Source organism: Neolamprologus multifasciatus, chromosome 5 (assembly GCF_963576455.1).
Source record: "Neolamprologus multifasciatus chromosome 5, fNeoMul1.2, whole genome shotgun sequence".
In the NCBI taxonomy this organism is placed as follows: Eukaryota; Metazoa; Chordata; class Actinopteri; order Cichliformes; family Cichlidae; genus Neolamprologus; species Neolamprologus multifasciatus.
The window spans coordinates 18445132-18466843 of NC_140443.1; the positions used below are offsets into that span (position 1 = coordinate 18445132).

The following is a 21712-nucleotide window of genomic DNA, read 5'->3' on the forward strand; positions in this document are numbered from 1 at the left end:
CAAGTTTTTTTAAGCCTCTCATCAGCTAATATGAACTTTATATAGATGTATTGAACTCTACAAGGACTTTACTTTCATTAGGAAGCTGATGAGCTGCAACCTTGACTGACAGGCAGACAGCCTTTATGGGACAAGAACTTGAGTTTGAAAATGGAGTCTAATAATAAAAAAATAAGAAGGTTATTTATATTTTTAATATGTATTTATACATAAAAATACGTTTAAAATATCAACCTAATAAGAAATCTGCATAAGAATGCAGCCACACTAACACAGCCAAGTTAAAGTTAGTGTCAATGTTGCATGTCGTTCAAACACCTTTTAACTTTATCTTTTTACTCCAGAGCTAAAATAATTTGACAGAAAATTTTGATAAGGAGCTTGTTTAAGTTGATTTTTTGGGACAATGTTTGCAAAAAAAACCCCAACAAAAAAAACAAATAAATTAATTAAAAAATGGAGGCTTGGGTTACAAATTCTTCACTATTTTCTGAGGACATAACTGAGTAACATAACAACATGCAAATAATAAACAATTTTTTTGTTTTAAATCACTAGCTTCAGCACTCATGATTATCTCAGTTGTGCTCATCTATAATAAATGCTAGTTTTGTTGGGGTTCTCATTTTAAACATGTTCAGTACATATTTGAAACGGTTTAAACACGTGTTGATCAAGACATATGATAAAGTTGGAGGCTGCAGTTTGTAGTGTGGCGAATAGTTTTACACTATAATCACAGGTGTTTCTATTATAATCTTGGCCATAACTTGTAAATCGTTAGAGTAGCCAAAGCAAGGATTATTCTACTGTACATAACCTTTAGCTAGATGTTCCTAAAAAACCTGCAACACTAGTACCTCTTAGATAAGGACCGTAGCCTTTAAAGTAGTGTGTGCGTTTGTCTCAGCTTCTCTGTATGTGTGTGTCTGGGCGTCTTCACCTTCCTAGCGGCTAGTCATTCATCTCAGTTTGACAGTCCCATTACTGGAGGCAGCTACTGTGGCTCAGAAAAGAGCATTGGGAGCACCAGGGGTAATACCACTTAGCAAAGCCATCATGCTGATGCCTACGTTTTCTCCATGTTCTGCCACTGCAATTAGCATCATGCTAATGTTTTAGAAACCACCAGTCCCCGTTGACTCATGTTAAAATTCCTTGAGCAAGAGTTTAACACCATGTCAGATATAGAAAAAACCACAATCAAAACAACTTCTATTTAAAATCTAATTCTTTGCCATTCAAAACTACTATACCCAGTGATAGCTGCTCTGCAGAGACAGTCCAATAACTTGATTTAGTAGTGCAGAGGAGGGCTGTAATTGTTTTGGGACTCTATCTGCTGTCTGGCATGGTTTTTAAGAACACTTGTTTGGCAAGATGCTCACAGCTGCCACTTCACTGCCTCCAAGCCAGTTATCATTTTTTCAGAAAAAAAGTTACCAATAGCATTTTCCATTGTTGTCCAGTAGATTCTCCACCATGTGCTCCACTCGGACAAACCAGCTGGGGACGGCTTTGTAGATGAGTGGTGTGTCCGATCTGAAAAAACAACAGCAGATTTTAAAAAAAAGAAAGAAAAAAAAAAGGACCAAAGAGGCATACCACATAAACTTTAACCCTGTGTGGTGTTCATTTTTTGTACTTGTGCGAGCGTAAGTAACAAATAACATATGTATGTATGCATTATTGTAGAGTCTACCTTACAATATAAAGCGCCTTGAGGCGACTGTTGTTGTGATTTGGCGCTGTATAAATTAAATAAATCGCATAATTTTCCTTTTGGTAAATACTGAAAATGAAAGACCAAAACACTGCACAAAGGTTAAAACGAAAACTTTACTTATACTTGAAAGTGTATTTCTATTTTGAAGTTGAGACATAAAGCTGTTGGTCTTAAATCAAACAAAATGATCCTGTACAATACAGACAATATATTGATTTCATTTATATTTACTGTCAAGCCATAAAATGTAAAAACAATTTATCAATCTTATTAATCTTATCCTGCATGCTAAACATTGAACTTCACACATTCTACAACAAAATAAGGCCAATGGCACTCAAAGAGAAAATATTTCATTGAGTCAGGCTTAACATTTGTGACAAAAATCTCCTGTGTCCAGAAGTTTGAGTTTTTCTTCGACTGGTGCTTTAAAAGCCCCGTGGTGAAAGGCAAAAATTTAAGCTGTTAATTTGAGTGACACAGAAAAGGATGCTGGAGGTAACATTAGCTTTTCAGTTTGAATTCTGTACATGTCTCACCTCCAGCAGAAGGGGTAATTATGCTTGCAGGAGCTGGCATTGACGAGGCGACTATTCTCCTTCAGCCACTTGATGATATTTTTGTCAGCGTCCTGTAACAGAACCACCAAACATGAGACATTGTTTAGAGAATGCTTTATAGCACAGAATAGGGCTGAAGAGCCACGTGTAATGTCATTTAGGGTCAAAGATTTTAGCTGGCTAGGCATGGACAGATGTGTGCATTTACACTTTAAACTACAGCCAACTGTCATGTCACAACGTACTGAAAGAGTCTGGAGTAGTACATCTGTTCATCATAGCTGCAAGGTGAAAAATTTAAAAATCCATGGAGATCTGCCAGTGCTCTTCAGCTCATTTCAAAGTTAACTTTTATAAAATCACTGTAAGGTTTGCTCTTTGCACCTATGCACAAAAATGAATTCATCAATTAATGAATAAGGATCTAACAATAAACACACTTCAGATCATGCAATAATTGTATCTAGTTGAATGAAAACTGCAGTGAACGTTTTGTGTTTTTAAGTACACTATTTGTGTCATATCGTCTTTTTTAAAAAAAAAAAACCTGCAGCACTGTTTTTTTTCTCAATAAATAAATATTACATAAATACAATATCTCAGCACTGTTAAACATTTAATAGTAAAAAATAAGTGGCACAATGTCATTTTATGCACTGTATAAATTGACAGAATTAAATCAAGTCCTTATTACAGACCACAGAGAGTATAAAAGACAAACGAAGATTGCGGGCAAGACAAATGATGTCACCATGGAAAAGCCTTAAACATGCATTGTATCAATCTATGACCACCACATGGAGGTTGCAGCAAAACTTCTCGTCCTATAGAAGTCTATGAGAAAACAGCTGTCTATCCTGGCCTCTGTAAACACTTTCCTCTTGACCTTAAGGGCTCAGTCACTCATTTTGGATTATAGTGAATAAAAAAATTAAGTCAACTTTGTAAATCTTGGTCATATCTGACAGCAAACTGGAGGATTATCTGTATGATGAAGCTGCGCGTTCATTGGCTAATGAGAGCCACTCACTGGCTAATGGAGATCCACTGAGCATGCAGTTTCACAGTCTCTTCCCCTCCTCTTCACATCTACTCGATGCTACCAAGAAGATGACTGCAGCTTCGAAGCTGGACTTCACAAACCGACAGGTGACAGTTGCATCCATTTTTTATACTGTCAAGGTCACCATACAGTGGACAATAGTGAAATAATTTAAAGTTTAGTTCTATCAATTAAGGCTGCAGTAATTCATCGAGTAACTTGAATAATTTCATTATAGAAAGTCATCGGTGCAAATTTCTTTGCTTCGAAAGATCTGTTTAATCCACACCTCCATAGCATTCAGTTGTCACCATGTGAGCAGTTTAATGTGGAACCAGAGTCCGCCTACACAAAAAGGATGAAGAGCAAAGAGGCGGAGCCTTTATTCGGGCAGGCACTGGTGTATTTTTAAAATGGAAACCAGTGAATAGTTCATTCAACTGTTATTTCTCATTAATAAGACAAAAATAAGTTTTTCTCCAATTACTCGACAAATTGAAGGAATAATCGATTGAATACTCTATTACTGAAATAACTGATATCTGCAGCACTACATTATATTATGCTCCATAGTATTATATCAATAATAACTGTCTCTACCTAACATATTTCACATATCCTAATAGCATGTTATTATGGGACGTTTACTGAGCAACTTTCAGTTTTTACATTTTATTTCTTAGAAGATTTTCAGTACACTTCAGGGCTACCATACCTTTAATACTTGGTGAAATAGACCTTGATCAGAGGAATTCTCTGGAAACATCAATATGAGTATGACTTTTCTTGCAGAAAATCCAAGGTAATTTTGCAACCAAGGTTAGTCTACCCATACAACTATGAAAAATGGAGCTCAGTGTTTATGGCAAACAGTCTAATATGGGGTCTTATCATCCCATATTTTATGTCCCTCTAGCCAAGTGCAATTCACAGGATGCTCATAGATACGACTTTTCAGCAAGTGCTTGGCAGGTGGCCGTGACCTCTTTGCAGAGAGTTCCCATGCCAGCCTCCCACCCCTCTTTCAGCCAGGGATAAATTTTGTTGTGTCCTGACCCATGCTCATTAAAGCATCAAGATACACCTGTGATGTAAAGATGCACAGGAAATTTGGCACTGAGAGAATGAAATAATTTCACCACCTGGCCAATTCAACATAAATAAGACTTAAGCAGTATGTTATAAAATTACTCACATGCTTGTGATTTCTTTGTAATTAATCTGCATCTGATTTAAGGTTCCAAAACACTCATTTATTTTCTGTTTGTGCATCTTACGGTACTTACCCCAGCTACACAACCAAACCCAGTTTGCACAGATGAAAATAATATAGGGTGAAAGTTTAGATTTGCATAAAAGTTAGTCCCATTGTGACACCCACAGTATTTACAGTTTATTTACAGGATAATGAAGAATAGAAAATACCAAAAAGAATCCAAATTCAGTGGGCTTGACTTGGTCAGATGCTGCATTTTATCACCTTTATAGAGAGGTTGCTATAAATGATGAAGGAGGACTGTGAGAACATTATTTCTAAAGAAACACCACATGAGCCCAATCTATTTCTGCATCGTTTGAATTTGTAGAAAAATCATAGTAAAAATCTGGGTTTTCTTAAGTGCAAAATAACGATCCTAACCTGACCCTGCCCTGACACCTCCAAACAGACAGACCGAATTTTGTGCTCTGAATAACAAAAATCATGTGAAACCTATCCACTAAAAGAAGAAAAGCAAATTATGCATTAAAAAAAGACTCAGTCTTCCTATTAGGACTTTGATAAGAACTTGAATGTGGCAAACAATCAGAAACACTCTTTGTAGTGTTTATATTTTTGAATTGCTATGAAAAACAATTTATCATTTTTTTATGAATGCTATTTTATCAGGGAAAAATTGCGTGAGGGATTTGGTTTGCTATGCATTAAATGGGCATTTGTTTGTCTACTCAATTTATTATTTGTAGGAAAAGACAAATTAGGAAATGACAACATGTTAAAGAACATTCATTACTAATATTTTGTATGCACACACTTAAATCTTTATTAAATTGGTCAACATTAGTGTGAATGGTCAACAGTTTTGTCAAAACATTCAGAATTAACTGGAGTTGCTGTAAAGATCAGTCACAATACTACGATTATATATTGCTTTGCTTGAGTTGAGTGTTTCATTTAGAAGTCAGACGGGTCCAAAACTTTCATAAAGAGAGACAGTGATGGCAAAAAGTGACAAACTGTAGCAAAGGGAAGTGATAACAGAGAAGGTACAACAGTGGGGCTGACTTGTCAGAAAAGACAGAAGATAAATTTAGCAGGGGTACTGCATAAGCATGAGCAAATGAAAGCAACGAGGAGAAATGAGGACTCCAAAAAAAATAAAACCCCCAAACATTCAAGAGTTATGGGAAGGCAATGAATAGGAATGAAGATCATTTTGAGAATACATAAGGACAATATGATCACAGACAAATAAGGGGTAGGAAAGGGCTGGGTCTTATATCTCAATAAACTGTTAGGGGAAATTTGTCTGCAGCACAGAGTATCCAAAACTACACAAGCATACATATAAGATTACAAGAATAGATCAAAACTCTTCCTTATATGATGCAGGCAGAGTTCATATCAAAAAATATGTACCCAAAATTTATAACACCTGATTAGTGGAGTCATGTCTAGGCAAAGTGTCAGGAGAAGTGTTGGCATCTGTGCTCAGAAAAACACATTTTTAAAAAGCCCGCAGAAAGAAGAAGGGTAAGAAATAGAGTGAACTGATCTTGAAACTCCATGATACTCTGCGAATTCTCTTTGTGACCATTCTTTAAACTCGCCGCTGAACCTCTCCCATGTAATTAGACATCTTTGGGAATTCCCAGCCTCTCCTCTTCTCCCTCCAGCAGCTTCCTGTAGGTTGCAATCTCTGCATCCAGCTTGAGCTTAATGTGCAACAGTTCCTGGTAGTCTTGGAGATACTTGGTCATCTCCAGTTTGGTATCACAGAGCTGAGACTCCAACTGAGCGATGACGCTGTCTAGGTTCCCCACCTTATCCATGTGGGAGATCTCCATGTCTTCCAGCTGCTGCTCCAGGGCGGCATTGCGAGCCCTCAGACCATCAATCTGATTCTGAAGATCTGTCACCTGGTTGTGGAAGGTGGTGATCTCCTCTTTCATGGTTTTCATGTGTTCTTCATGTTTGCCAGCATGGTCCTTGAGATTGTCAAACTTGGTCTTGTACCACTTCTCTGCTTCTTGGACATTGCGAGCAGCAACAGCTTCTATCTCTGCACGCATGTTACGCAAATAAGCAGCCAGATCAGGGCGATCGCCATCCATCTCAGCACTAATTTTTGAGTCCTCAATCTGCTTCATGAGGTCAGCCACTTCTTCATCATGCAGCTTCTTGAGAAACTCTATTTCGGCCACCAGTTGTTCTATGCGCTTCTCCAGCTCAGCCTTCTGCAGCGTGGCATTGTCAACATCTTGACGAAACTCCTTCAGAATCATTTCTGCTTCTTCTTTAAGTGCCAGCTCCTCCTCCAGCTTAAGTCTCCAAACTTCTACTTCTTCTTCGATGTAGCCACGTTCAATATCAGCTGCTCCCTTCTCATTTGTCAGGACCTCAATTAGCTCTCGCACCTCTTTAAATTTGAGCTCGTATTCTTCTCCGATGCCCGTGGGGCCTCCCTTATAGCGGCTCTGCAGGGCAGTTAGCTCAGCTTGAAGAGAAGCATTTCTCTGTTCAAGCGCCTGAACTTTCTGAATGTATCCTGCGAACTTGACATTGAGTTCCTGCATTTCCTCTTTTTCATTGGCATGGTGCTGATGTATCTCTGTGCCCACCTCGATGGCAGTTCCATGATAACCCGAGCGTCCCCGGCTGTCAAAAGAAGCTCCACGGCACCGGGAAGGTGACGGACTTTGAACTCTCGCTCTGCTGGCACTGCTAACTTGCAGACTCTTCTGACTGTAAGATGCAGCTCTCATGTTGTGTAAGATACCGGCTTTGTTTTTCAATTTACAGAAGAGTGGCTGCTCTTTTGGCTTCTTGTGTAGCAAATATTGCGACTGACAGTCCCCTAGACTGTCTCTGAGTTTTTATGCAGTAGTAAAGAATGTCTCAGACACCCTTGAAACTCACGCTACGCTTTAACACATTTCAAAAGTGGATTATGACTGACTTTCGGAGAACTGTGGCTGCACACTCTTTATTACCTAACGCTGTATTGTTAGTGGCCAGGCAGGTCACTCCCTGGCCTTTGCGCCAGGATGTGAAATAGTGATGAGATCATATATTAATGCTCTTTTTAACTCATTATTCTCTAAGGACTCTAGTTGGGTGTGACAGACTTGAAGAGGCTATCCAGTGCGCTGGTAAATGACAATGTGCTTTGGCAGCAAGTTTTTCCAGAAGACTGCTCTGACAAAGATTCCCTCAACTTGACATTTAGACAGTTTGAGTTAAGAATTAGTTAAAGGTAAAACATTTTATTGCAGGTATAGCTAAAGAGAATATATCTAAAGTATATTTCTAAAGAGGACTAACAACAGAAATTTGGCACATATCATGAAATCTTTTAGAAAGAGAGAAGTCTATTAAGAAAAGACGCATTTCCAAGATACAAATGGAGGAAATGGAGAACAGTTGAGGAGTGTGAACTGATAAGGCAGAAAATGAAACACTGAATTAATCCAGCTATCAATAATGTTTAAATATTTATCATGTGTATCATATCAGCGGCTCTTATTGTGGCTAGAATACATGCGATGCTTGCTAACCTAATCTCCATGTAAATGCATGAAGTGTCACTCACTTTGACATACTGTCCCACAAAGTCAGTGACCTCTGAAGTGAAGCAGCCCGAGGCGTCCACAGGGCAGATAGGAGCCTGGTCCTTCTGGATGATGTTGTATTCAGTGCACACCCTATAATCATCCTACAGAGAGATAATATTACAGTTTAGAGATGGGTTTGACATGGTCTGGCATCTTTATTATCAATATAGTCTTCTGTATTATTCCTTTTCACGGCTGTTTTTCTTACATATTATTTATTATTTTACAAATACAATTTGCACTACGCTCTTGCACAATGTCAACTACAGTTTTACTTTTGTTTTTTTCAATGTATATATAAACTTTTGCATTGCCTAGTATAAGGCCCTTATGCAGTACCTGTGGCACTTTTAAGTTAACTCTGTTGTTTATTTATTGTAGATTGTACTATTTGTGTTATTTATCCTGCTGCTGTAACAAAATAATTTCCCTTGTGGGATCATTTAAAGTATCCATCTATCTATGCTTCCATCTATCCATCTAATCTCTCTCTCTCTGTGTCACAAATATCCACTTATAACAAAGTCACATGTAATGAAAATGTAAAAGAAATAAATTAGACTACACAATCTTAATGTTGATCATTTCATCTTAAGCTCGTTTTACAATTCCATTACTGCATATAGGTGCAGCCAAAAGTGAACCCAGTTTCGACAGTGTAAAGATATGTTATGACTCCATATTAAATTCCTTGTTGAGCTGGATACTTTTTGCAGTGTTGAAACAAGCACTGCTGGTATGTGACAGCTATGCATGAAAGATCTGAGCACTGTCCGGCTGCAGATGTAATTTGTATTCAAACAGCCTGTCAAAACCCAAGACAGATGTGCCACATGGTCATTTCACATCTAGTCATACAATACAATTTGAAGAATGTAAATTGACAATTCTTTCCCTTTTACTGTACAATTTCAGAGCTAATGTGCTTGTTTTTGATATGGTATTATTAACTGAAGATCTTTTTCATTTTTTTTTGAAAATCAAAATTATTGTGACAACTAAGTAAATTAAAAAATTAAATGCAAATTGAAATGAGATGCTAACTACAAGGGTGATGTTAACAGTTCAGAGATTGCTGTACAGAAAGCTAAGACGGTTGGTTGATATTCAAAGCTGGCTATAGCCACTGGGGCACTTGTCTACCCTTGGCAAGGGCATCTAACCTATTAGCAGTGACCCAATACATCTGATAGCACTACTGCATTGGACTCAATACACTGATACCATAGCACTCAAAACAAACACTCCTCGACAACAATACACCTCAACTTGAAATGAATTCGAAAATGTGTGTGCTCATTTCATCTCATCTTAAATGCATACATTTAATTAAAAGAATTTAAATTATCAGGCAAGAAACACAGCATCCTACATCAGATAAAAACACCCAATAAATCCACATAAGATGTTGATGCTCATAAGATAATTGTTTAAAATAGCATCCCAAGAATCTATGAAGTAACTCATCAGTTGAACCTTTAATTTTTCTGCTTATTATGATTACTACAAACCAAGAGCAACACTTCTTTAACATTTAATTTTACTTTTTGCAGCTCCCCCTTATGTAATGAGCATTGCATGTTGTCGCAGTTGCAGGATTTTAGAAAAGATCCTACTTACAGCTCCAAAATAAGGTGCCTGGTGGACCACTCCTGTGCCCTCTTCCTCTTTGACATAGTTATCCGTCAAAACCTGGAAAGCTCCTTTCTCTGAACACTGAATTAAAAAAATGACAAGATATTAGATGAAGGGTGAGGACAGGGTGAGTAGTACAGCAACAATACAAACTCATGGATGCACAGATGTAAATAGAGGTGTCACTGTGCTGTGTTAATTAAAGACAGGCATACTGTTTAGTTTCTGAAAAACATTAGACATAACTGTGAAACAACCAGGAAGAAAAACTGTACTAACCTTTGCAAAGTACTGGAAAAGAGGCTTGTATTTTTTCCCTTTTAGTGTCTTACCGGGAAATCTAAAAAGCAAATAAAACACTTGAAACCTTCCTACAATAACTTTAATTCATAATTACTGCAGACACAAACCAGCAGAAAAGCTGTACAAGCACAGCTTCACAGGACAAAAGAAGTTTCCTCATATTCCACTTTTTAAATCCAGACACCAGTTTGTTTTTCTGCACCAAAATCTTTCTAAACAGTGTCCCTCCAACTGTTGAGCTCGCACAAAATAAATGAGAAGAAAGGAGCTGAACAACACGTTGATGGACTTATCTCAGTCACCTTGAGTTAGAACTGTGAGCAGTAGCTTTATGTAATGGTGTTTAAGCCTTAGAAGCAGCGGAGAGTAATTTGAGGACGTTCTTAGCCTTGAATTTCACCTCTCGGGCTCACACCAAAAAATTCAGACAAATCATCTTTACGATACAGTTTTTATAACTTATCTTAAAGTAAAGGATAGACGTTAAATGGTTTTTTTTTGTTTTTTTTAAAGGGAGGTGATTTCACTTGGTAAGGACAGAAATTGCCTCAGGATCTTTGTGAGATCTCCATTTAAGGGCTGTGTTCATATTGGCAGCTGAGACAGTCCCGATGCACCGTTTCTGTAATCATAGTTCAAATAAAGGCGTCTGTGTCTGTGTTTAAGGGTTTTGTCCTTGTGGAAGAAGAAGAGGAAGGACATTTTTTTTGTCTTGTTTACATCACCGGTTCAGTTATCTGATATACAGGATGAGAGGGGATAAATCATGCCTAGAAATTTGCTCCATCAGGTTTCAGTAATTTCTGTAGTCTTTATTCACTCACTTGTTTTCGTCATCTCACTACGCTTTATTTTTTTCTGCTATGTGCTTTCCCTGTGCTCCAGACTCATCCAGTGAGCTGAGAAATTGGAATTGTTCCCCTTTCTGCTGCAAAGAACAACACTTAGCTGGTAAAATACAACCTCTCCTAATCTGGCTGTTACAAATTTTAGCCACTCTGGAAGAGAAGTCGTAACTCAACAAAAAACCTTTAACAAGAAACATTAAATACAAGTTTCTTACTCGTTGAAAAAGGCAGCAGCTGGGTTTCAAGTACAAAATGTTAACATTACATAAATAACTATAATTATATAATAACAACTATATTTCCAAAACAATCATGTATTGCTATCTAGACTTTCACTTCAACTTTTTCCAATTAAATTGAGACTAAAAACAAAAAATAAAAATCTGGAAATGCTTCAGTAACTACATAACACAACACATTTTTTTTTTTTAATCTTTATTGCTTTTCAGAATCATTTGTCAGCTGAAACAGCTTTAATTTTGGAAAGCAAATTAAGGCAACTAACGTAAGTCATGACGCCAGCAATCAGGGCACAAATATAGAAATGCTCCTAACAAAAAGAAACAGCAGCGGCTGGCTTGTATTTTGTGTACCCTTTATTCACAGTTCTGGTTGCTAGCTGACTTCTTGTTAATAAAGTAGGACTGTATTGTACAGTATATTCACCTAAGGGAAATTACTTCCCCAGTAGCTCAGCAACAGACCGCTGCACTTTGGTGCCAACAGACTGAAGTGTGCACATTTTGAAAAATTTAATCCTTTGAACTTTTTATCTTTTTCTTCACTTATATAGCCTTTGTACTCACTTGTCAAGGATAGTGTACTCGCTCTCTGACTTAAACAGAGCCCCCAGTCTGGCCTCCATCATGATGTAGGTCTTGTGTGTGGTATTATCTAAGAGACAAAATAGAAATTCACGTTGGTTTTAGTTTTTTTTGTAATTTTCTTGCTTTTCAAAATTTCCCATCACACCTGTGGAGAGCATCAATCCAGATAAATCATTAACCAAAGACTCCTTTTACCAATTAATTTGCTACTGTTAAATGTAGGTGCAGTTTAACCACAAACACTTTCAATGTCAGGCGATAGAACGATGTAAATTTGCAATGACTCAACAGTTATTCAGGCAGCTGACTGACAAATGTTTAGTTTGTCTACATCTGAAATGGATCACAAACGGTCATTCATTAAGCAAAGAACATATAACAGCAGACTTCATATCTTTAGGCGTGCACTGCTGGTCAGCAACAAAGATTTCTGAGGATGTAATTAGTGCATTTTCTTCACGTGTGATAACACTATTAACATAAACATCTTTATTTTTTACTTAACAGTCATTTAGAGCATTGGGGGTGTACTACAACTTGGAACTAATACACACATAATAGACAATTACATTTTGTCACACTAGATTATGGCAACAGACTTTTTACTTTCATTGCTCAGTCCTCTCAATAGTCCAGAACACAGCAGCTAGGTTGCTAACAAATTAGCTGATGGCCATACATCACCTCTGTTCTTGCTTTTTTTCCATTAGCATCCAAAAGGAAAAAAGGAAATGCAGAAATGCACTTAAAAAAATTTTTTTTAAATTACATATAAAGCCCTACGCGGCCAGGCTCCTGTATGTTTAAGGACCTGTTGAGACCTTATTACAGCGATCTGCCTCACCAGTCACCAGCTCGGGGCCTTTTGACTGTTCCACACTGTAATCGCTTAATCTTAAACCTCTTAATCTTTAATTTTGGCTAAAATTCATAATAAATGTACATAAGTACGTATTTATAAACAGATATAAGAACTTACGCTTGACTGTGTGCAACAGCTAGTTATTTATTTTTTTCCATCATTACTCATTCCTTCCTTTCTTTGTGATGAAAAACGTGGCTGTTTTCAGCTCTTCATCACAACATCTTTGAACATTTAGCAAGTCCAGAGCAGACCCATAAATTAGATAAATAGAACTGGGGAAAAAAATAAATGAATAAAAATCGCACAAATAAAAAGATACGACAGTGGACCTTGTCCTCCAGTTGCTCAATCCCATAGTATAAATAGCTAAAAATAAAACCGGGTCCCTGTTGCATTTTCCCCTTTTTCCATATAGTTTTGAAATCTCACAGTATGTATAATAAAGGGGGAATGACAAGGCAGATTTCTATGATGTGATGCGTGGGGGGTATCCTGGTGATTTTTCAAAGTCTGTCATGTAAAGAGCCACAGCAGCATGATTTATCTTTATTGACCTGAATTTCAGGTGATGATAAATAGCAACTCATCCAACATGGCTCAGATCCATTCGTCTCATAGCTGTGCTATATTCATGTCTGAAGGTCGATTTGTGAATAATAATAGTAACAGTGATGTAACATCTTGTTTCTGATAGGGTCCATCATCATCATCATAATAATAATGATAGCTGTCATACAGCCGTCACTGAGGGGGGAGAACTGAACCTTCTTCTACATACAGCCAAAAACAGATTGTAAGAAACATAAAAAGATGAGTCCCCAGTAACAGCAAAGATGACACTTGTGAAAAGGGCAAAAACCAAATGGCCTGAGACACTGAGACACAAAAAAGAGCGACAAGAGGGCAGCATCAATAAAAGATGTTTCTTCCCCTCAGTCGTGTGACAAATGACTGCACAGCTCAGACCTGCTGACAGCCCCGCACTCAAACAGCGACAAAAGCATCGAGGGAAACAGGCAGACGTTAAAAGAGACGGACTGAGAGGGAATAAGCACAAGGTAGGACGAAAACAGGTGGATTTGAAAGCAAAGAAAGCGATAAGAAAAGAGTAGGAAGAACTGGGATGAAGATCGAGTGAGTGAACAAGGAGAGATAAAAAGAGACTGAGCTGATAAAAAAAAAAGACCACATTCATTGGTATTCCAAGGCAGTCTCCCATGCAGCACAGGCGGTGCAGTAATGACAACAGACTGTGCTTCAACACTGCCCCCTACAGTATCATCTGCGCTATGCCAAAGTAAAAGGAATCTAGGTCATCCTTTTAAAAACCCACCAGTTTCTCTCATAGGGAACCAAAACCTACAGCAGGAGGGTAACAGAAAAACAGTAGCCACCTCTCTTGAGTATCGTTTTTTTATATTTGAACAAGGACAAGGCTTTTTTTGAGTGGCCTGATTTGAGATTCAGCCACATTTTCAGGTTTGAGCTACACAATGTCTCTCGCACATACGCACCCCTACCAGCTAAAGCCAAAAAACACATCTTGATACATTAAAATAGGAAAAACAAGTGTTAATGCCATAAATAAACAATAGCTGATTTTTTCCAGAGGTTATTAGTTATACATTTGCATTTCCTGTTAACATGTTGCTGTAAAATGATTTATATATGGCTATATAAATATAATTAATTAACCCTCTAATTATTGCAAAAGTTTTGTATTTTTGCATTAAAAAAAATTGGGAATAAAATGCCTACTTTGTTTCATCAACTAGGTTTCATTGGTGTAGCTCTTTATAAAACAGTCATGCAATTAATTAAAATGAATGGACTGAACAAAATAACAGCACCGCAAACTAAATTATGACAAACAAAAACAAACACTTTTTCTGAAACTTCCATCAACCACTGTGACCTTCATGAAAGCAGGATTTATTGTAAGAATGTTGAATTAGACTACTGCATTAGTTTTCATTAAGAAACTGGAAAATGTGTTTGTGTACAGTATTGTTGTTCAGCAGAATAAAAACTGGATTAAGGTTGTTAAAAATGTGTCTTTTAACTATAGTAAACAAAACATGTGTAATATATTAAATTGTAGTCTAGCTTTACTCTCTTTTTTTGCAGACTATAGAGAAAGTTTTAGATCTTAAAATTTATGGCTTACAATTGCAAAAATACTTTAATGCCTTTACTTTAATGCAAGTTGGCCATTAGCGCAAACAGTCTTATGTAAGATTCTGTTGTTTAAACCTGAAAGGAGCAATTTAGGTGGGTGATTGTATTTTCACTTAAGGATAAATCCTGCATGATCATAACTGATGTTCATGCAAGTTACTGCCTGTGTGTTTTGTTTGAAGATAAAAACAAAGTTCCAGTCACACCAACACATTACGGGTCCATTATTTCCTACGGGTGCAATTTGCAAAGGCAGCACTCCTCCTCAGCTAATTTGTTCTTGTTTGTTCTTTCTGAATTAAAAGAAAACAAACATCTATCAGCTGATACTGTGGTCCAAAACACTAAAGCCACAAGGGAAACAAGATTTTCAGTCAGAAAAGTTTTGCCTCAGGCATCAGCATTTAAGCACTGTCATTTAACAAAACTAGTTGTCCTGAGGTGTGCACTGCAAAGGAAGATTAATGGGTTAGAGTGGTATGTCGAGCCTGAAGCTAGAGTTTTCAGCAGCACAAAGGTGGCTGTTATTTGTTTTCTTCATTTAACCTGGCTAGATTACGAAACAACTTCACTAAACACAGCTGGCCGTAGCTGCCTTTAATCACCATGTTCCATGATTGTATCATGGCGATATGATAAGAGTGAGAGAAATTTTCAGCTGAAGGTCACATATGCTAAAATTGCTATGCCGTATACTGCAAATGTCACAAAATGAGAATGTGCAGTTAACAGTTCCATAAACTAAATGTGTCACAGTGCCACTGGAATTTATATGCATTCAGTAGATCAGTGTTTCCCAACCATTGTCCTGCAAGAAATGATCAGGTGTACCGTGGAAGATTATCTGGTTTCACCTGATTAGTACTCTAAGCGACCTGCATGAGTAATGGGCAGAACAATTACATTATCTTCTGCTAGAGGGCAGTACAACCTGTTGTTGCAATTAAATAGGTTGCCAACTGCCAGTAAACAGAAGAGGACATGCTGCAAGTGAGATAACACTGCGCGTAATAGCCAAGGTTATTATCGTTAACGAAAACTAACGAAATAACAAAAACTAGAAGTGAAAAAACATTTTCGTTAACGGAAATAAAAATAAAAACAAAAAAAGGAAAACTAACTAAAACTGAAATGAGTGTTCACAAAACTAACTAAAATTAACTGAATTTATAGCAAAAATGTGTTTAGTTTTCATTGATGTGTGCGTGTCATACAATAGTCAAGGGTGAAAATGAAGTTTAGTTTCCATATTTTTTTCTTGCTGTGTCTCATTATGCCAGCAGGTGGCAAGTGCGTTAGTCAAGTCGTCTGTGTTGCTGCTCCGTCCACGCGCAGAATCATGTCAGAAAAAGTCGGAAGAAAGCGCCAGAGTCCAATTTGGGATTACTTTGAATATGACTGTGTTTTGGATAAAGCAAGTGTCTTGTAGTGGAAACAGACAAATTATGAGGGACATTTCGAAAGGGAAAAAAATCCCACAAACCTAGGGTTAGCTAGGCTAACCTAGCTTACCTTGAGAAGGTAAGGGAGCACACTCAACCCTCATCCCCAGAAAACAGAAGCTAACCCCAGGCAAGGCAGCGTGATGCATCCCGAGACAACAGGACGGGGATATCTACACAACTGTGTGAGTCAACTGCCTTCAAAAAGTTTATCAATTCACTTGAACCAAAATTACGAACACCCGGTGCTGCAAGAGTTAATAGTCTCATTGGGGCCAAGATATACATTTTATAGTTGCCTGGTATCAATGGTTGTTCATCTGCCTTTATTTATTTATTTAAAGAACCCATAGGTGGGAATGTGAGTTGTCTGTCTCTGCATGTTAGCCCTGCGACAGACAGGCGACCTGTGCAGGGTATGGTAGCTGGAATAGCAACATACCCAAGGATAAGCAGAAGAGAATGACTGATATGATGAAAATCATATCATTTTTTTTTTGTTGCACTTAATTATTGCAAACACAACTAAAACTATAACTGAAACTAATCAAAACTAAACTGAAACTAAGGATTTTCAAAAAAAATAAAAACTAAACTAAACTAGCAAACAATTGGTAAAAACTAATTAAAACTGATATAAAATTGAAAATCTGAAGTCAAAACGAAATAAAAATAAAAACTAATGAAAATTGCAAAACCCTGGTAATAGCAATAAATAAATATTTGAAAAGAAAAAGTAGTCAATCTGACCTGGGTCCTGGAGAAAATTTCAACCCAGATGAAGGCCCTAGCAAGAGTAGTGGTCAGAAGAAAGCAAAAAAGGTATACTGGGGACAAACCGCTATGCCTGGTGAGAAAAATCATCAATATGCTTTTGGTGACATTTTTGTTTGGTGGTGTGCCGTGTGATTTCTCTAATGTGAAATATGTGCCGTGGCTCCCAAAGGTTGGGAAACACTACAGTAGACGATACAAAAAAATGAATACATTTGTTCTTTAGACTCTTAATTCTCCTTACCCGAGTCTGTTTTAGGCTAAATTGCTGATAAAGCAACTAATGTCTATTGGCATTCATCACAGGGAGAAATCACTCACTCCTTCACCATAAAACAGAATCATTTTTGAATGCACTTCCACTTATACTCAACTGTATCAATCATTAAGAGCACATATGTCATGTTATCAATAAATGATAATACCAAGTATGCATTAACTGGTAAAATAAATATACTGATCTACCAATTTACAAGATTAACTATTTTATGCTGCATTCCTCGTTTACATTTTCACAGTTACAGTGTTGCTTTCTGTCATAATATTTTCTCTCATTTTCTTCATATCTCTCCATGACCTGCTCCTCTTTACTGTAGCATTTAGTAATTGGCTGGGTTAAAAAGTGTAAAACCACTGATTGTAAGGAACGAGGTGCATAACTGCAATGACTTGAAGAAACAGCAACCCTTGTAGCGCACCTGGTTGTAGCACAAGATGTGTGCTATGTTCTTTGCTCACCTTTGACCTTGACATAAAGCAATTCTGGGTTCACACACAGGGCCAGGTTGCTCGGCAGTGTCCATGGTGTGGTTGTCCAGGCAATCAAAGCAACATCCTCATTCTCAACCAGTGGGAAGTTGACAATCACCGAGGGGTCCTGAACATCCTGGAGACAAGCATTAAGCATAGAAACAAGGTCAACTTTGTTTTAAGAAGTACAGTACCTGCACTTACAATAGAGGCAACCATAGCCGTGTTACATTACACCAGCAAATATGTAAAGAGGTAATGTTCTGTGCCAACCTTGTAGTTCTGATTGGCCTCAAAGTTGGACAAGGGGGTGTTGCAGGCAGTGGAGAAAGGCATAACTTTGACACCTCGGTACACCAGACCCTTGTCATACAGCTGTTTGAAAACCCACCTGAGAGAAAGAAAACAAACATTTTAAAATAAAGAAGAAAACATCAACTCCACAAAACGCAACAAGTTTCAAAGATTCTGTGTCTAGTAAGTTAAACTGCAACAGTTTCACACATGAATACATAAAATTGTTAGCTTTATCTCTCTGGTAAAAGTTAAAAATCGTTCAGATTGATTTCCCACATAGCATTCATCAAATATGACAGAGCATTTATGAAAAGAGTGAGGTCATGGGCCAGTGGTGAGAAGAAATGAGAGAAGGCTAAGTTAAAGACCATTTTATATTCACCCACAGGCTGTATTACTGATGAATTTCAAAACTTATTTTCCTGCTAAAGCCTTTAATTAATAACCAATATGAGTGCAAAGGGATGCTCATCCTCACTTCTCACAGGGAATCTATTGATATATTTTGCATCAACTGCATCATTTATTATCACCAGAGACTGAATTCTGATGCAAGTATTACAATATATAACAGTGCACAAGCACTGCATACAAAGACATAAAGCTGGGACTTGCACTCTTCTACCTTTATCTTAATATGCAATAAACCACAAAAGCTGTGCAAAATGTTATGTGAACACAATGTTGTTTTGACTGTTCACAGACCTAAATGTGTAGAACAGAGCATATTTCCTGCCCTCAACATGGCTATTTATATGTTACAGAGGAAATCTTGACATTGTTTTCTTTCTTCAGATGCTCAATTACCTAACACAAGCTAAACATGTTGCTTTTTCACTTAATACAAGATATTTTAACTTGAAATAAGTGAAAAGAAATCTGCCAATGAAACAAGTGAAAATTATTTAGTTTTTCTCTAGTTACAAGATTCACTGTCTTGAAACAAGTTCATATAGCTTACTGGAATGTTGCTTTGTAGCTGATTTTGTCTTATTTTAAGTGTAATGAGATATTTTGACTAGAAATAAAACAAATATACTTGTTAAGATTTTGAGTTTGTGCAAATCTCTTGAGCCACACCTCATAGTGTTTGCATGCAATTTTATCTTTAAACACAATAGCTTAAAAGGTTTTGAATGAATTCTGATAAAACTTTGTAGGGGTGTAGAGTGCGGTAAAGTTACTTGTTAAATTATGTATTGCATCCACCAAGGTATTCAAGGTCAACTCAATAATTTGTTGGTTAAAAATTGACAAAAAGCCTTTTAGTCATAGTTTCTTACACCTGCAAGTTGTCTGTTATTGTTAATGTTATGTTATGTTATGTCAAACTTAGAGGAGAACTAATTCTTTCAGATTCTTTGAGAAAGAGCAAATTTTAGATGAAAAATTGTGTATCTCAGCATGCTGTAAAGTGTGTCCTTAAAAATTTATGGAAAACCTGCATCTGTCGCTCTATCTGCTTTTCACTGAAGCTTCATCAGAAATGCTCTCAGTGGAAGGATGGCAGTCAAGAATCTACTCTTTAGGAAGGGAAACATAGAGAAAAGCCTGGGGTATGACAAATTGCACAAGAACTGGACTGAAAATCAGTGACAGCAGGTCTGACTGAGTGAAGAATCCAAACTGGAGATTTCTCCTCATCAATATGTATGGAGGAGGTCAGGAGACAGGTACAACAGTGAGTGTCTACAGTGATTTGTAAGACACGTGGAGGTTCTGCCATGGTTTGGGGCTGCATTTCAGCCAATGGCATTGAAGAGCTTGTCAAAATTGATTGAACTATGAAGGCTGCAAAGTACTGTCACACCACCATGCAATACCACCAGTAAAGCATGTGATTGGCAACAGCTTCATTTTCATTCATTACAATGATCCCAAACATAGTAGTAAAAGCATAGATGGATAGAAAAAAAATCAGAACATAGAATGGAAAAACAAAATACTTTGAGTGTTCAATTGGAGTAGAAAAGCACTATAATAAGTATCCATTTACCATATCAGACAACATTACTGAATTGGTGTGGGATCACACTGACATAGAACACAACAACAGGCAATTGTTTAAATTCTACAACATAATGGTCAAGTCTCACTGAATGTATTTTGGGATTTTGCAGAAGCTGGTGCAACCAGATCAGTCTGATTACTTCGGTTGGCTAAAACAAACAACTGCACCGTCACAAAGCATGCAGAGAAAAAGAAACCAAAAACTCAGGAGTACAGCATATATTTGCAACTTAATGCCCGAATAGTCAGGACCTAACATGAAGTAATGGTTTGTGTGTCTGACACACATCATGCGTGTTGGTCTTATTAAATGACAAAAGCACCCCCTCTCAGGATAAATCCTGCGTTCTGCCTGAGCTGTCAGATTTAGCCAGATAACAGCTACCCAAAACCTCAGAGACCCTACATAGTCCCCATGAATATACAGATTCTCTTTCAGGTGCATTTCATTGATTTGCACTGCTCTTGGTAGATTCTGCTGCTCATTGCTGAAATAAACTGGCTGCATTTGTGTTCAGAGATTTACACATTGCCAATCCAAAAAACACCCTTCCATAGCCCCAGACCATGTTTTTGCAATTGCTGCAGTCAAAACAAGTCTTTATAAAACGTGCATTTTTTCCCGCTTTTTACATACATACCAGACAGTCTCCATGAACCATGGGTAAAGAGTCTTGTAGTCATTTTGGAAGTCAATCCATCGTCCCATTCGCTTTACTGAAGCCTAGATACAATTACAAACGTACGTAAAAATGAAAAGAACCAATTACCATGGTAAATATATGCAGGGCGATTTGTTATAGATTTTTATGATATGAATTTAGATGTAACACATATTTACAACTACTTTAGAAGGTCACTTGTTATGCAGGCTTACAAATGCCAAGAAATTCACCACAACATTCAACATAAACCTAGCCCTACTATCTGGTGTAAACTGTGTTTTGCTCTTAGTTAGATACACTGTACTCACCTCCCACTCATTGGAGTATCTCATTACAATGCTTCGGCATTGCTTGTTGTACTCAGCAATGCCCATTTTGGCCACATCTTCCGGTCCTTTGATCCCCAAAGTCTTATCAATCTCATACTCCTACATAAAACACACAGGATTTGACAAATACTAAATATTAACGGACCACATTGTAACTAGAGCAGGGTGATATGACCAAAAATATTTATCACAATATACATTTGAAAATTTGCAATAACAATATAACCGACGATATAACTGACACTAGACAAAATACTTTACAACTCCTCAACTTTATTAGTTCAAAAAGAATCCCCAAAAAAACATCAATGTATTTTCACCTAAACAAGCAGCTTCTTTAAGTGCATTAAATTTATATTAAAAATTAACAGTGCAAATGCAAATTCCTTGCTGACAGTTTAACCAAAAGGCATGCACAGTACGTATCACTCCGCGAGGCTCCTGCCTACGGTAGCCATAATGCTCCGACAATCCATCAAGCGGTGCGGGTTCGTAGCTTAGCAAAGTCGTACTGGAACATTTGACAGATTTTTGAGCGCCGTGTACCACATAAAATCATTTCGAGGTCAGTAAACACAACCAGAATTCATACATAAGGCGCACGGGATTATAAAGGACACTGTTGATT

General features: G+C 37.3%; 2 protein-coding genes across 2 annotated transcripts in view; both read right to left on the reverse strand.

Moving 5' to 3' along the window:
* iars1 (isoleucyl-tRNA synthetase 1) overlaps positions 1–21712 on the reverse strand; it is a 59215-nt gene that overhangs the window by 32664 nt on the left and 4839 nt on the right. Inside the window, exons 4-13 of the mRNA XM_085160880.1 lie at positions 21064–21183; positions 20732–20814; positions 18057–18174; positions 17772–17919; positions 11754–11841; positions 10076–10136; positions 9782–9877; positions 8140–8262; positions 2266–2357; positions 1444–1542 (exon numbers count right to left, since the gene is read on the reverse strand). Of these exons, the coding sequence (XP_085017006.1) occupies positions 1444–1542; positions 2266–2357; positions 8140–8262; positions 9782–9877; positions 10076–10136; positions 11754–11841; positions 17772–17919; positions 18057–18174; positions 20732–20814; positions 21064–21183 (1028 nt within the window). The remainder of the gene's footprint in view (positions 1–1443; positions 1543–2265; positions 2358–8139; positions 8263–9781; positions 9878–10075; positions 10137–11753; positions 11842–17771; positions 17920–18056; positions 18175–20731; positions 20815–21063; positions 21184–21712) is intronic.
* vimr1 (vimentin-related 1) lies at positions 2825–8133 on the reverse strand. The gene has a single exon (XM_085160890.1). It carries the CDS (start codon positions 7310–7312, stop codon positions 6179–6181), a length of 1134 nt encoding a protein of 377 aa, XP_085017016.1. The 5' UTR covers positions 7313–8133; the 3' UTR covers positions 2825–6178.

Excerpts from the sequence above, each read along its gene's own strand:
- vimr1 (XM_085160890.1), bottom strand. The coding sequence starts at position 7,312 with ATGAGAGCTGCATCTTACAGTCAGAAGAGTCTGCAAGTTAGCAGTGCC.